Source organism: Lingula anatina, chromosome 6 (genome assembly GCF_051362555.1).
Source record: "Lingula anatina isolate TDL-2025a chromosome 6, LinAna3.0, whole genome shotgun sequence".
NCBI lineage: Eukaryota > Metazoa > Brachiopoda > Lingulata > Lingulida > Lingulidae > Lingula > Lingula anatina.
The window spans coordinates 9,678,366-9,695,259 of record NC_141772.1 but is presented as its reverse complement, the minus strand read 5'-3'; the positions used below and the strand labels follow the sequence as shown (position 1 = coordinate 9,695,259).

Sequence of the window (16,894 nt, the reverse complement as noted above, 5' to 3'; positions counted from 1 at the left end):
GATAGACAAACGCGGGTGGTTAGCCTCGAGTAGAACAGAAAAAAAAATCTTCAATCCGTACATTCGTAAAACTGTAAACTCGCATCTGTGCAGGTAAGCATTATGAGAGCGTTGCCCGCAGGTGGTCTCAGCCGATAGCAAAATACAAGTGAAAGATCTCCTGCAATCAGCCATTACTGATCGCGTATTTATTCCCTGGAGTAACTTCCCATTATCTATTTGTCATTGCGGGTTTACGCACCTGTAACCCCCACGATGACCCGCAGGATATTTCGGTTTCCGATCCTCATTTTACCTTTGTTTGAAACCTGTTTCGCGATATTGATACAAGGATTGGATACCGGAGGGTTCTGGAATTTAGAGCGCTATTACATGCCTATAATCTGAAACATGCAAAGCCCATTAGTTTCCTGAAGTGACCTGTGTATCATATCAGACTGGAATCCATATTTTGCATTTGCAAACTTCTTTATGTGTAGGGTATGAAAAAAGACCGAATATAATCTTATGCGCAGTTTATTGCTTACCAGCGATCAGTTTGAAAACAGTTTGAGCACAGTTAAAAAGTAATATTCTGGAGGTGCCGCCTACATCTAGTTAAAAATTGATTAAACTTTGATCTATGGTTATAGGTCAAAGTGATGTTATAAGGACTAACATTTCCCTTTAAAGAAGATGATTCGTTTACTCCACAAGGATGGGTTTTGAGACCGTTTTCAATTAGTATCTCTAAACACTTAACTACAACTACATGTAAGTCTACACTCGTTAAGCACATTGTATCTAAACGTTTATCGATATTACCTTTTTATTAATACGTGTTTTGCACGGGCGACATCCATAACCTTTCCTTTCCATTACAACTTCTGAGCGTATTTTGGGGTTTTGAGTGTTATTATTATTATTATTTTATTATTATTATTATTATTATAACGAGAATAACCACTATTCCTCGCCAACGTTACCACTGACCAAAATTCATCAGTAATTTTAAGAATAGTCTTTTCTGAAGGTAATTCGCGTAGCATAACTTTTATACTGCTAGCTATTTTCAACCGGTGTCAAATGACTGCGCGTCCACTGAAAAATAGTGCCGATATCCATAGGTTTGTTAACCCCTGTCACAGATTTTGACTCACTTACGTCACGATTATCCGTACCTGTACAAATCGTATGCAGGTTGGCCTATGTTTCACCTAAAATTGAGAGCTTATCATTTCAAGATCATAAATCATGCTATCTTTAGGACGTAATGTTGGTTTATGTATCGACAGTCCATTTCCATATTCGTTTTCAGAGCCTTAATGTCCGGAAGAAGGAGCTTTTCAACTTTCCTGTTAGTGTTTTATAACAACAAAGGTGAACGGGGTGTTGATTTTTTTCCATCGATTTTTTCGTTCAAGGACAGCATAGATCGCAGAAACTATCACTCATATTTTACCTTTGAAGTGAGTGTCGTATGAATATTTTATGAAAGTTTGCAGTTCACGAGAGCTGTTAGCGACGGAGGTAGAGGTATTTTATGGGACAGTAACGTGTCTGATCCTCAACTCGACACAAAATTTTCCAAGACGACCAGACGGACCGGCTTTTTGAAAATAGAGGTGCATTCAAACAATATTTTCCCCGAGATTTTTTCCCTTGTGTCATATTTTATTCTTTTATTCACTTATATTTATGTTTCTATCTATTAATTTATTTTATTTTTTGTTATGTCTTCTCAGTTAGTTATCTGTTTACTTCAATGGCATATCCAGCAGCTCCCCCACCAAATAAAAGGAACACTAAAAAACATGAAAACAAAAACCAGATGTGACTCTTCAGATATCGATTTCTTTACATTTTATTCAATTTTATTATTATTATTATTATTATTATTATTATTATTATTATTATTATTACTGGTATGTGATATTTAATAAGTTTAGGGACCATTTCGCGATTATGTAACCTTTTCTACCTGACAACGGCGAGAACAGATTGAAACAGAAAAACATAATTAGCTTCGAGTTTGGGTATCAAAAGAAATGATCTTCTTTGTTCCTTGATATACATGTATACTCGTTTTGAAGGGATGTCTTTCCCAGAGGTATCGTGGAGGGAAATGGACCTAGGAGATCATATGTTTTCTCTTTACTTTAAAATAGAATAAAATTAATGCTAACACTTCTGAACTGATCAAAACATTTAATGATCGATCCATAATCGCGCACAAGTTTTTTTATCCGACGGAAATCCTATTCTCCATTTCAATTTTTTAATTTAACCAATATTCATTTTATTGTTGATGAATCTATATTCCTTAACGTGATAGCTTCCGATCCATTTATTGTATGGCTTATTGAAACGATCACACGTGCTATTATTTTGAATTATATCCCATCATTCATAGCTAAGACGTCTTTCTGATGAACAAATCTATCTCGACATATACCCTGGAGGCCATTTTACGTTCTTGGAATTTTTCTTACAAAATCATAGATCTACTAAAATTGTAATTCTGTCCCATTCTTTACTTTTACTTGGGATTGTATCGAATATCAGTAAAGCTGAAGGTTTTGGTTAATGATTCAATAAAGTTAAACATTGGCACAATATATAGATAGATAGATAGATAGATATGATAAAATAAAATAAAGAACAGCAGTTGTTTTATATATATATATATATATATTGAGTAGCGGCGGAACAAGAATGGCAGTCCGCTAGAAATCGTGGTCCGTTTTCCATTACTTTGTATAGATGACAGCCAACCCATTGACTGACCCAGATTCTTCCGATTCACCCTAACCTGTAGCTCGTCCAAACCGGTACTACTCATATGGGACAACGGGTTTTTATTCCTTGGACTACATTCCTGTAACACCTGTCACATGGGCGTTACCCAGCATATACAGAACGTTAGTATAAGTTGCCATAACGTTCACATAACTAAAAAACGTTATTGTGTAAAACGTTATCATGTATATACTGTGTACCCGCTTTTCTTACAATAAGCCAAACTGTAGGTGCGCCTTATGCACCAAGCAGCTCGCTACACGCCAGTTTTTAAAACAAACTTCAATAAAAAATTTCATTCTTTATGCTTTGGTGTAATCGGAGAGCAGGTTTCACGGTACGTCAGACACACACGTTAGACAAATGATATGGCGTGCACATGTTTCACACAATCTGCTTCACTTCGGTTGTGTATTGCACGAAATACAAACTAAACACTTTTTCCAATAAACGCATACTCCTAAAGGAGTTCTATGTAAAATGACATGGTATATGAACAACCTGCAATCGGATAATATGCACATGCACGCCTATGACAATGGTATAGGCCCCAGTGGTTTGCATAAGATATAGCAAATGGCCATATGCCAAACAATTACGAAGAGTATATTCTAAGAAATGAACTTTTCATTAGAGATTATTCGCCTTTTTGGCAGCATTAGGATTGATTTTCTAATTTTGTGTAGTTACACGAAAACTTTTACGGTGGGACAGGGTGTTTTATTTTATAATTATCTGTCTTAGTGGAAAACCTGTTGCAATTACCGCACATCATGCGAATGAATCCAATAACATTTGTGTGAACACCTAGACAATTCAGAGGTTTCAAAACAAGATTGTCAAAATCTCAGTGTTCTACTAAACAAATTAGGATGCTCAATTATACTGCAAGTGTGTAAAAACCTACGGCATGGGCTGTATACGGATATCCCTATGGACATATTAAAGGATGCTGCGCGTACATACAAAACATGGCATTTATACAACTGATAATGATAAATCTCGTCCTTTTGTGCAGTGAACATAGAATGTTTTATTTGAGATATTGAAACCGTCTGATATGGCATGAGCTCAAGATGTTTTCCATCTGAGTTTCTTAATATAAAGCATTAGAAACATAAGAAGGCTGGGAGACAGCAGAAGTACTTGGTACTCCATTTTCTCTAAATCTCATTGCAATGTGCAACCATTCAAAACTTGATTCAAATGAATACACTTTATTTCCTTGGTCAATGTGAAATATCCGTGTAAAAGTAGAGGAAAGTTGTATTTAGACCTAGAGCATTTTCAACTGGCGGTATACTTTAGCGATACATTTTGGACCGGTCCACTTAAAATGGTTCTAGCGTGCAACAGACGGTTTTATTCGCTTTCACAGTGCCTCCATAGTTTCGTTTCTTGCAGTAGCGTTAATTAATTGCCCGTGTCGAGCATTTCAGTAGATCTCTTATGTGATAATCAAGCAAAGTGTACCGGTACAGGATGTACCACTAAAGCACACCGTTCCATGTGAAAACTGTCCCGAGTACTTTAAAAGGGTGGAAATAATGTGCAATGCACCAGTCACTCATAGGTATCCACAACCAGGGCTATCAGACCCAGACGATCCAAATATCTATAAAACTCTGGAACGACGGGGGACATTGGATGCTTTGAAAACATCAGACACTATTGTCTGAATAAACGCAGTTGCATATTTAACTTCAGAATAGCATGACAGAGACTGTTATTTAGGAAGTTGCAAAAACGGCTGGTATATTATATCGCTGGTTACGGGTCATTATGTTTCAGAGCATGATCAAACTAATGTTTTTTCTGTCACGACACAGTACAAACGTCGAAAAACTGCATTTACAAAATATCTTTTCGCATGAGCAAATGACAAAGTTGACACAAGTATTCATTCACGCCGTTGTCTTATCAATGGGCGATGAACATTTATTGACTCTCCACTCGCTACACTTACCTTATACAAAATGAGTCGTAACATGGCGTCATAGACGGATGGTAGAAACTGCCGGCGCCATGCCTAGATATTTAAAATTCTTTGCCAGTAGAAGCACACGTGCTACCAAGAGTATGCAAAAAAGGTCCAGTTATTTGTTTCGGCAGGCCACCCTCTTTTCGTGAAGCTTTGTCACTTTCCCTGGAAAATGCCTTACTATTTACAGTCCTTACGAGGCTATCAAAACGGCTTTCAGTTTCTACTTCGTTAGTCGCCTATTACCATTGTGCTGTCTGTGATGTGTATTCACATTCACGTATTATGGTCCTTCTTTCAGTTGTTAAGCAGCGCTTGGTCGATTTTCAACAGGTCTGATGTTATTTTCACCTCTGCTTTCATGAGAAAGCATAAAAAACAGAAATTAATTGCCTTGCGTTACGTTACACCGAATATCAATTATCAAGTCGTTATGGACGTCGCCAATGTAAAACCTTGCACGTGTCCAATGAGCATCAAATGGTTAATGGACGTGTAAACTAGCACTGTTAAGGAACGCTGGGAACTTCTTTAGTCGATACCTCGCATGAAGCCACCAACTATGATCGTATTAAATGCTCGCTGGTACTTTCCATTGCTCTTATATAGGCAGGAGGTCGACGACGCTTATCGCATGCTGTAGTTCCAAACGCGCGCGCAATGGCAGATGGTTCAGACGGCAGCAAATTTGGATCGTCTGCTTGAGTTCTGTGGAGTTGCCATTGTCTTATGGCAGATGACTCGCGGAGCCGTGACCGAGAAATTAATCCGAGCCTTTACTCACCTATAATGAGTGTAGCTTTCCCATTTTGGATCAGCTTTCATGAAAGCAAATAGAAGATAGATTACCTAAAATTAGGTGTTTGCGTTAAAAACAATATCTTAATGACACCCCTTGATATCGCCCACTTCCATCTTTCAGCTTGTCTCATTTTAGCTAGTACAGTATTTCCCAAATGGCGTCAATTTTCTGGTAAACGCGTAGACGAGGACAGATTTTGGGAAGCTGCTTTTCTCGATAAAAAACTTTCAAAATGACACTCTTTCAAATTGCCATTTATCTCTGCTCCAATCCCAGTCCAGAATGCCATCATCTCTGTAGAGATAATCCGACAACACACACTTTAAAAACGTGCGTTTTTTAGATTAGCACACGTCCAAAAAAGTTCTATTGCCATTTTACTCCTTAATCCCGTATGAGCAACAGCTGCGTAAGTGGAATATTGTTTTTTAACAACTTGATAAATCCATAACATGTTTGAACGGCCCTGAATCAATTGTTAAGGTAAATGTATTGATGGAGCTTTGGATCACGGGATACGCTTTCAACAAGCTATTCGCTGGGGGAGTTGTACTCGGTTCATTTTACGACAACTTGTAGTATTTTGAGAAAATGTTGGCATGGCGACCGCAAAGAAGGCAAATGCCTTAAGAAAGACAGAGGGCAGTGACATATTGAAAATTATTTTGAACGATGTTATGATACCAAAATCTATTTTAATCACCAGAGTTTTTTCTTGCATAGTCATCAATTGAAATATAGATAAAAATTGAACTTGAAGCTTGGACACAAAACACGAAATTATTATTTTTTTATTTTTCTTTTTTTTTTTTGATATTTTAGATCAGTTGCAGATTGTTTTGTTTTTTTTTAATCTCACTGAACTAGCTGTGAGCACGTCAAGCTGTAAACACCCCTAAAGCGTTCAGAGACACATGTAATTCAGTGATTTTGTATAATGCCACTTTTATTTGAGATTATGACCAAACTGAGAATTACTTTCAGACCCCCTTTAGAAATCAGTGCATACGCATAATCAGAAATACATATCAACTTTCATATTCTGCGTCGCTTAGGGAATATATAAAGCTGTTTGTATCAAATGAAAAAGGACTGGTGAATTCCAATACCTCAGTAAAGTAATAACACAGAACCTATAGGAAAAGGAGCAAGAAACAGTTTTTGGACAAGAGTTGAATAGGGGGCGTTGGCGAAAAAAAAAAAAACCTGGGAGGACAAGAAATATTTCTGATTCTCATTATTGTTATAGAAACATTCTTTTTATATTTATTTATTCATTTATTTATTTATTTATTTATTTATTTATTTATTTTGTTAATCAGATCATTTGGTACCCTTTACTTACTCTTAGATATTGTTTACATAATAATGGGATGGTCTACGTGACTGGTTTAATGTACCATATTCTTGTAAACTTGAATACATGCTTGTAATTATTATTAATTAAGATAACACAACACAGAACATGTTGATAGTCAAAGCTAAGATGGACTTTGTCTTTGGCATTGTTATCATGACTGCCAATTAAGTGCATGATTATATGACCTTATATCAGAACTGTTGCCAATTACTCCACAAGTACTTTCGATTTTTCTCCATATTTTAATTTGGTCTGTCACGGTAAAATAAATGTCACACATGGTTTCAGGACCACTGCAACAGACCCGATACGCACCAAATAAAAGCACTCATCAATCCGCCATATTGATATTTCTGATGACAGCGCCTGGTGAAACGTCTACATGAAGATCATTTCAATCTAATAAAGACGTCTTTACCAAGCTAACAGCGTCAACACGTCTATTCTAATTTCTGGGCGATCTGTGGTAAGTTATCAAGGGACTACAGGTATGTTAACCTCGCCAGACAAACTATTATATTCGATATTGAATTGGCATAATTTGGAGTGCACTTAAAGTAGTGGGCAACTGAGCACTGCGAAAACAAAGATTAGAACAGGTCTCAAGGCTCAGCATTATTCGAATGAAGAGTTAGCTTAAACTGATATGGAAATGACCAAGAAAACAAAGATTGGAGATATTCCCAAGCCACTTCAAAGATTAAATGGAAACTCCGATTGCATGCGGGAAGTTGAATTGGACATCGCGCATAGCCGAAGTTTAATATATCAGAATATGGATAACAATGACCAGTTTTGTCGATACGCTTTTGAAATTGCCTGTAAGATAATTGTTTTCAACACATGCCCCCACAGTGAACGAGATCGTTTAATCTGAATGGGAGTTCGTTATGCAAAACGTTCTGCCGCGCATGGCAAGATTTTGGAAAAAAAAGAGGTGTAATACATAGAAGCAAAATATAAAGACAAATGTAACGTTTTAGATCACAATTAGTTAAAATTATTTTGAATGAATAACCTGAATAGCACATTTCTGCATGTTATGTCTATTAAAGAATTTGAATGAAAGGAAACAAACAACACTTTTAATGAACTAGTTGTCCGACTGAAGTTAAGTTTTAGGTATCCCCGCTTCATTACTTTCTTTTGAAAACCACTCTCTTCATCAATCTCCTAACCGAGCCTAACAAAAACTGTTACTTTATCCATAACTAGTCAAGAAATAGAAACGATCGATCACATTCCAAAGGTATATTGAAGTGAACCGCGGCGGCAGGGTAATGGAGGGTAGAGCCGAACTAGAACGTAGCATACATTCTTTGACATGTATTAAGGTAGGGCTCACGTGGTGATTTAACATTCTGTGACATGTGATATGGAAAGACCCACGTGGTTCTGTGACATATATTAATGTGAGGTCCACATAATAATGTGACATACATTCTGTTATATGCTTAAAGGCAAGGCTCACGTTGTAATGTAACATTCTGTGATATGTGATATGGAAAGGCCCACTTGGTTCTGTGACATATATAAATGTGAGGTCCACGTGATAGTGTGACATGTATTAGGGTAAGGTCCACGTGATAATGTGACATACATTCTGTGACATGTTTTAAGGTAAGGCCCACGTGGTGATATTAATATGTTACATTCACCTGCGATAACAGATCAAACATAGATCGATTCCAAGTCAAATATGGGAATTCTGCGATTGGCGACAAAAAATCAAAATTGTACAGATTACAGCAAATATAGGTCTGAGCAAAACGGCGTATCGTTTATTTCAGTTGCCATGTTAACAAGCTTCAAACTATTAACAGACACGAATTAAGTTCTCGGTAACTTGAGCACTGAATAACTTTGCCTGTTATTATGTTATTAGCCCCTACACACGACTCTTGCATTTGTAAATGTAAATATATTCAGTGTTTAACATTTTGTTAAAACATCTTTACGGTACCAAAAAGGGGTAATATCAATAAAACATAATTAATTTGAATTAAACTGATTGGAACTATATGTCTACAGGAATCCAATCGATAAAGAAAGGAAATTAAATATATTTTGCTATCAATTATATAAATCAATAATTGATGTAATCTGGACTGCTTTGGAGAAGTCGGAAGCGTTGTTGCTTATATAACATCAGAGGGCAAAAGTCAAGATTCTGGCCTCAGAATCAGAAGGTCATGTGATCAAACATGGTCTCAGCGGGATGGCCTGGGGGGAAAAAAGGCCTTTTTGAAGAATAAAAACCAACTCACTGCTGTCCCTTTGCACATATAAAAGCATACGATAGGGGCTTTAGTCTGCTCGGGACAAAATGATTACATGAATTGATCATTTGCACAAATAGTGTATCTTGTCTCCTGGAGGACGTAAGATAACCGTTAAAAAAGCATTGTTTTCAGGCAGACAAAGCGACACTCTAAAAGGGACGCATTATGTAATGCACTACGTGATAGGAGAACACTTTAAAATGTAACTAAAATTACGCAAGAGCAGGGCACGCGTCTGAAGATTTCAAAAGCAGACGCAATTCACAGCTGATTCTATCCAGATTTCATAATCATAAGAGTAGAAAAAGCTGGTGTATGGCACGATAACAATACTCCCAGGGCTTCGGTGGCGAAGTGATACATCTGTTTTCTACCAAGTACTGCTTTTTAAAGCTCAGCTTAGCGTTTTAATTTAGGGGAAGATCAATTACTTAGATTGACAAATCCACCATTATAAGTCTCTTGCTCCCAAATGAACGATTCCCCAGTCGTTTGGCCGTAAAAATATATCAGCTTAAATAACCACTATTAACGATATTGATCGTGTATTTGATAATTACCGATAACAAACGACAAACCGTTGACGAGAGCACTCGACAAAATTGTATTAATCATATCTTTGCGTAGCCTGGCTGGCAAACGTTTTGACTTTGGAAATTGGCTTTTACATTAATTTTTCACTATCATTCATTAATACATGCTTATCAAGTGCGAATAACATCTCTATCTCAGTATCAATATTTGAAGCACATTCATGTACCTAGAGTATTTTTTCGGTGAAAATAAACCGTTTAAAAAACTCAAACAATTGAATATACGAGCTGTTTATTCATTTTCGAAGGCCTCAGAATGTACCAGTAACAAGGCTTGGATGACAGTGCTATACATGGTAATTATCCCACTTCACAGAAGCATAACAGAAATGAAACCAGAAAATCCTTTTCTTCGGGAACGCATCTTTGTACATACATGAGAACGCCATTTTGCACTTAATATCTCTTGCACTGCCTATCTTCCCCATGCAGACAGATTTGAAATTATAAATATTTTTGTTCTATGGAAGATACTTCCTCGCTTGCCTGAATTAAAAAAACTCCATTTTCCAGCTTAACTACCGGTACTTCATATAAAAAATCTGTTGAAAAGACTTCATGCTGTACTTACACTGAAATTGTCTACAAATACATTATATACAGCTGAACTTGTGACAGAGCCAACGCAGTAACCATTAGACCTTTAACCCATTAGCCTTCATCTAACGGCATCATTCAAATAAAAATATTGTATTCAATTATATTTTCAGCCCTAAAAATCGCAATAATTCCAGGTATTGCATCAAGGTAATTCTAAAAACTGTAACCTTCAACAATTCGCTGTAGCAGAATAGCAATTGTAATATCGAATCTCTTTCAAACGACAATACCCGTAACTGACTTAATTCGAAGGAATAATTCCAGAGACCAGAGACCCACAGGAAGACTTTCTTGACTATTCCAAAACGTAATAAAGTATCCACCATCTTGTGTGTATATAGATATACGCACCGCTATGTTACTACCAAAATCGTGAAATTTTGTTTCATATTTTGACGCTTTCTGACCATAAAATTCCCGCACATACCTTAACTATAATCCTACTAAAATGTTTTTTTATACATATATACAGCTGCTGATGTATATAAAACCAACAAAGAACCAAACACTTTAAGATGGTAAATCATGCACCGTTCCCACGTGAAAAGTAAAAGATAACAATTCAAAAGACAGTAAAGCTGTCAAACGTACATACACATTCTAGTCGCTCATAACAATTTCCTCAGATTGTTAAGATAATTGAGTTTTGAATACGAGAAATTAGGCACATATGCTGCAATAGTTTGCTAGTTAGGAGCACTTAATATAAAAGGCATAATTAGTCCATGGAAGTAGATTTAACAGTATATTATTGGAATTTCAAGAGAAAAAGTCATCTCTACTTGTAGGAACTTTACGCAACACGTGATATGTCAAAAGGCTCTGCATGTATTCCCCTCATGTCTTGCTTTAAAAAATACTTCAAATTATGCATACTCACAGCACTGTTATTGGGGACATGTAACACACTTGAAGTTGTTTAATAATTCACATTACTTTTTATAAATAATTCACATTACTTTGTACACACTAGTCTACAGTAGTTAATCATGCTGTTAAAAACAAAAATGATATACAGGCTATGCTTCCTATAAGTATATATTAGCTTTTGTAAATCTTATAAAATTCTCTAATTTAAATAAATATTCACTGTGAGTTTTATTTTCACTTTGTCCGCTATAAACTGGTATGCCCCCCACTGAGTCCTCAAAGGGCAGTGTCTACCTAGTCTTATGTATCTCACTAACAAGGCATATATGCTGATATGTATAACATGTCAAACAATGAGAAGCTTCACTCTCTTATCCCCTTTTCACATTTAGCAGTATAACAATAATATGCTTGGTCTTTGTCTGGTGCGGACTTTGAGAGACTGAAAACTACATAATACAAGTGCCACCTAAACAGATTCCTCATGTCCCACAAGACCAATTAATTAACTGCAGGAAGTCAATTTGTGGACCCCCCCCCCCCCCTTCAGTGTACATATTAAGCCTGTCAATTGCACCAGTCTGATTATATATACTGCTTGATGGGAAACAAGCCTATATTACATTTTAAGACTGTTCATACACTTGAAACATACGAATCTCATTTGTTCTTGTGTTTAATACTAATCACAGCTTATGTCAGACAAATGACAGCTAAATACACTTAATTATGACACTTGCAATCAAGACTGATGAGGTAAGAAATGGCACGTTTTCAGAACCATTCTGATGGTGTTAACCCATCCATATTTCATTTCAGTCATTACATCACAAGCTCAATTTTTGTTAATTGTTTTCATTTGTAGCTTGATTTAAAGATCCAAGTACAATTCCCCTTCAGGTAACAGATTATGTTTGAAGATCAGGTAACAGTTTATCTGTTACTAAAAATTCTTTTGATATCCTCTTTTTTTTAATACCGTGAAACTTATTCCAAACATTTCCATCAGACAATGCTTTCATTTGATGCCACTTTCCTCTCACACTAGTTCTTGGATGACATGTTTTCCCTGCTAACTGTTTCCATTCAGACTTTCCCCTAAAGATGCCTGCATGCTTCTCAACATGTCCTCCAGCTCATCAAAGGCTGCTGTGACCTCAGACGGATCCTTGGCTCGTTGAACTGGAAAGGATATGATTTCAGATTGATGTAATTTTAACAGAATAATGAAATAACATATACTTCATTCAAAAGCTTGTTCAAAAAGAAAAAAAATATGAAAAAGAGTAACTGGAGCTTAATTTTTTTTACATACAAAGTGACCTTTCTTTTTTTCGTTAAAATTAATAAACAAAAAGGCAAAAATAAATAAATAAAAATACAGAAATGAACAAATATAAATAATAATAAATATAAACAAAGAAATGATCAGAATATTTTTGCACTATTTTCCATACTGCCTTATCACCAAAAAATAAAATAAATAAATTAATAAATAAATGTTAGATAAAATAAAACAAAATGAAAAATCTACCACTACACATATTACCATGTTGAAGCAATGACATAATTTTTCCCAGTCAAACAGTATGACCCCTAAATAGCTTTTCTAATAAAAAATACAAAATGAATTCTAAACAACTTGTTTTATTTCACAAGTAGTTTCTCGATCTTTTTATTATGACAGGTGGCATATTGCAGCATTTTCTGGCTTATTAAATGGGTATTACCAGAGGAAGGCACAAAGAATTTGTTTTCACTCAAAGCCAATTGTGTTAAATGTTACACAGAACCCTAGGGAGAGTGAAAATGGTCACATATTAATTTCTCTCCGACAAGATATTACCCTGAAGACAATGTCTTTCAGTGCAAATGACACACAATGGATTTTTTTGTTTTCAACTCTAATGGAGATATTTCAAAGAGATTCTCTATGGAATAAGGGTAGGGATTTAACATTTTTCCATCTCTCACTCTTACTTTCTTTGATTCGATCATCTCTCCCTAAATTAAACTCTCATACGTTTAATCAACATAAATGCAAGTATGTGACAATGTCACATGTTTTTTAACAAGGGGCGTTACATATATACAATAACCACTCCCTATATACCAGTTAAACAATACAGAAGTTCTATGTACATTCATAGTTTTAAGCTTGGCCAACAAAAAGCTGCCAGCAGGAATATTAATGCACACACTTCTAGGGAAGCTGGTCTTACATCTGCTATAACTGATACAGTGACAAATTACTGCTGGTTTGATCAAAACTTGGGCAGCATGGGTAAGAAAACTGCTGACAGAAAAAGCTGAAGGCAGATTATGAAGCAGAAACAAAGTATCTTTAGGAAATGAATAGTGGATTCCTCAAGATCTTCTTCATGATAAAAAAGATCAATGAAAGAATAAAGGATGAAGGGAAAGGGGGGGGGGGTGGACCTGAGTTGAACAAATGAACTTATTTTAATAAAAGTTTAAATACAGCATGGAAACTGCATATTTGGTAACTGGACAGGTATATATATTTTCAATATGCTAACAATGATGTTAGGTGTATCAATACAGGGCAAGCTCTTGGGGTTTGCAAGTTCATTTTTCTATATATTACTTTTGGTTTGTTTTGAACTAGGATTGTTTGTGTCAATATTAAATCAGATAAAAAAAAATTAAATCAGATACTTGAATCTTGGAAAAATAGCAATGGCTGTCACTGCAGACAGAGAAAATTAAAATGAAAAATTATTTTTAAGATGTATGTTTGTTATAAGCCAAGAATAAACTGTTTGGGAGACACTAAATGTTCACTCACCAACCAAGTTAAGGCAACAAAGTCAAATAAAGAGGTTCATCTAACATCATGCAAAAGAGAAGATGGATTCAAGGCTTACTATACATATCTAAACTACCCCACATCAAGTTTGTTTCTTAAAACATCCTGTATTTTCTGGTTTAAATTCTTGATGCATTAATACATGATACAAGCAGGTTGTCTAAAACATTATTAAATAAATATAAAAACTTAAATATTTCTATTGTTAGACTTTTTCTTACAGCCACTTTGTTCTCTGAGGATTAAATATAACATGTAATGACTAAAATCCATCATTGTTAATTGTCCTTAATGACGAATGAGATGACTGGTATAACATGTTACACAACAAATTAAAGACTCATTCCCACTGAAACTATTATTCGTTTCAACACCGTGGGGACTCTTGCTGAATGCAATCACATTAACGAAAACAAACGCCTTCTCTTGTTTCCATTGTACTCATAATCACAAGCTTATCTGTATTCTACTCAATGCCAGGAGGACGTGTTAATCTTTTAATCTGATTGCATTCAGCAAGAGTACCCGAGGAGTTTGACTGATCTATATAGACTGATACTTTCATTGGGAATGGGCCCTAATCACAAGGACCTCACCTATTTCTATGTGTTGTGGCGCCTGTAAGGAGAGCTGTGGAAACCTGGTACAGTGGACTTCTATCAAATATCTGCCAGCTGGAAATATATAATATCATATATTACATTGTATCTAAATATGATACATTGTAATTAAAATGGTATAATATTGTATCTAAATATGGCACATTGTCATTAAAATGTTATAATATTGTATCTAAATATGACACAATGTCATTAAAATGGTATAATATTGTATCTAAATATGACACATTGTCATTAAAATGGTATAATATTGTATCTAAATATGATACATTTTCATCAAAGTGTTTCACTGTCGCTAAATGTGATACATTTTAATTAATATGTTTCCTTGTACTTAAATATGATATATTGTTATTGACATATGAAATTCTATACATAGGAATATGATACATTATAACCGCAATAAGAAACAATGAATAGGACATAAACATGATGAATGAACATCAACAGAATTCATTGTGTAGGAAAAATGACAAATTCTCATTTCATATTGTATTGTGTGTGAAAATGTAACATCATAATCACAATTAAATACAACATGATAAATGACAATGTATACAAAAGCATGGCACATTTACTTTGCTATGTTACATTATAAATGGATACGATACATAATAACTATAATTATGGATAGCATGAACATGAAATATGATAGATGGACATAGAGGTATTGTGTTACCTAGGAAATATGATATATTATTATCTAAATTACAAAGAATATGTAAATAAAAACTGACGAATTACCAATTATATTACAGTATACATGCTGCATGGAATGAGACAGATTATCATTATAATCATTATTGCCAACAATGTGTATGAGCAGGACTTAAACTGCATGTCCTGGGATTAATAAAATATATATTACTGTGTAATGTTTACTTGACAACCTTGGGTCAATGTTAAAGCCATCATTATCAACCTTCAAGAAAGAAATCATGATTCAATGGCAAACAAGATGCAAGTGGCTGAAATGTTTGTCTTTGTGTATTCTTTGTTCAACACACTGAATATTGTTAGAACATATTTTGTGGAATTGTTTATGGACATTGTGACTATTCTGTATAATTATATGATTATGATTCTAATTTTGTTTTGCAAAGCAGGAATCATTTCATGAACAATTAACACCATAAGGGGAATTTCAGTGGCCCTTTCACAGATCCTTTCAACGTGTGTGTGTGTGTGTGTTTGTAAGTGTGAGCATGTACGAGCAAAATGTGCACACCAGTTAGAAACTTAAGAACGAATGTACAGTATCCCACTGCACAGGATACACTGTAGAATAATGTTATAGTACAAATACTTATCCTCAGGTTATGGTCAAAGAAATCAATAATATTAATAAAAATGATCAGAATAAATACATTTGCAGAAGTGTCCCTAACAGACCACAATTTAAGAAGTGGGAACTCTAATATCAACACACTAAGGAGATTCAAGGACATTAATTGCCCAAAGGTGTCATCTGGACAAGGTTAATGATAAATCCAAAAATGCCCAAAGATATCCCTAATGAATGACTGTTAGCTACTTGTTTTTAGGAGAGGCTAATCAAGAAGTGGATCACCCTCAAAGATGCTGCTTATAGACATCCAAATGAAACAAGTCTGACAATTGACAGTGAGAATTGCTCATTTGCACAGGTCAATATCTGTTTAACTCCACTGATGGCTCTAATGGTAAGTTAATGAGCTGGGGAAACCCACAGAGGATGAAGTGAAATCCTCTTACTCCAACTACAACACCATTACGAGTCCAACTTGGGAATGTTGGAGTAGTTTCTTCCGAGAAGGTGGACATTTGTGCTTATGGGATAGTTAATAATGCTAAGAGCTAATAAAGTGTAAATTAAAATGTGTCTTTCTGTGAATACCAAACTCTCCAGAGAATTGGTCGCAACTGGTATTATTATCAAGCTGACACTTTTCTTCCATTATTTCAGCTAAATGGCTAATTGTTTTGACAAATGTAAATCTTCCCAATGATTGAATAATGAGGGAATTTAAAATAAATACAAATAATTATAAAATGTTAAGCAAAGATTAAATTCTTAAATATCCTTCACTCAGTGCCTTTTATCATATCAGCATATGGTCTCAGATATCATGTAATTGCAAGCGATTTTCTTTACTTTTTCAAACAATGTAATGTCTCGTTAACCTCATCTTGTTTTCT

At 35.1% G+C, this 16,894-nt stretch overlaps 1 protein-coding gene across 1 annotated transcript in view; it reads right to left on the bottom strand.

The window, feature by feature from the left end:
• Nucleotides 1-10,011: 10,011 nt before the first annotated feature.
• LOC106174599 (uncharacterized) overlaps nucleotides 10,012-16,894 on the bottom strand; it is a 47,317-nt gene continuing 40,434 nt past the window's right edge. The window contains exons 19-20 of the mRNA XM_013556229.2: nucleotides 14,693-14,770; nucleotides 10,012-12,448 (exon numbers count right to left, since the gene is read on the bottom strand). Coding sequence (XP_013411683.2) covers nucleotides 12,339-12,448; nucleotides 14,693-14,770 — 188 coding nt within the window. The 3' untranslated portion in view covers nucleotides 10,012-12,338. The remainder of the gene's footprint in view (nucleotides 12,449-14,692; nucleotides 14,771-16,894) is intronic.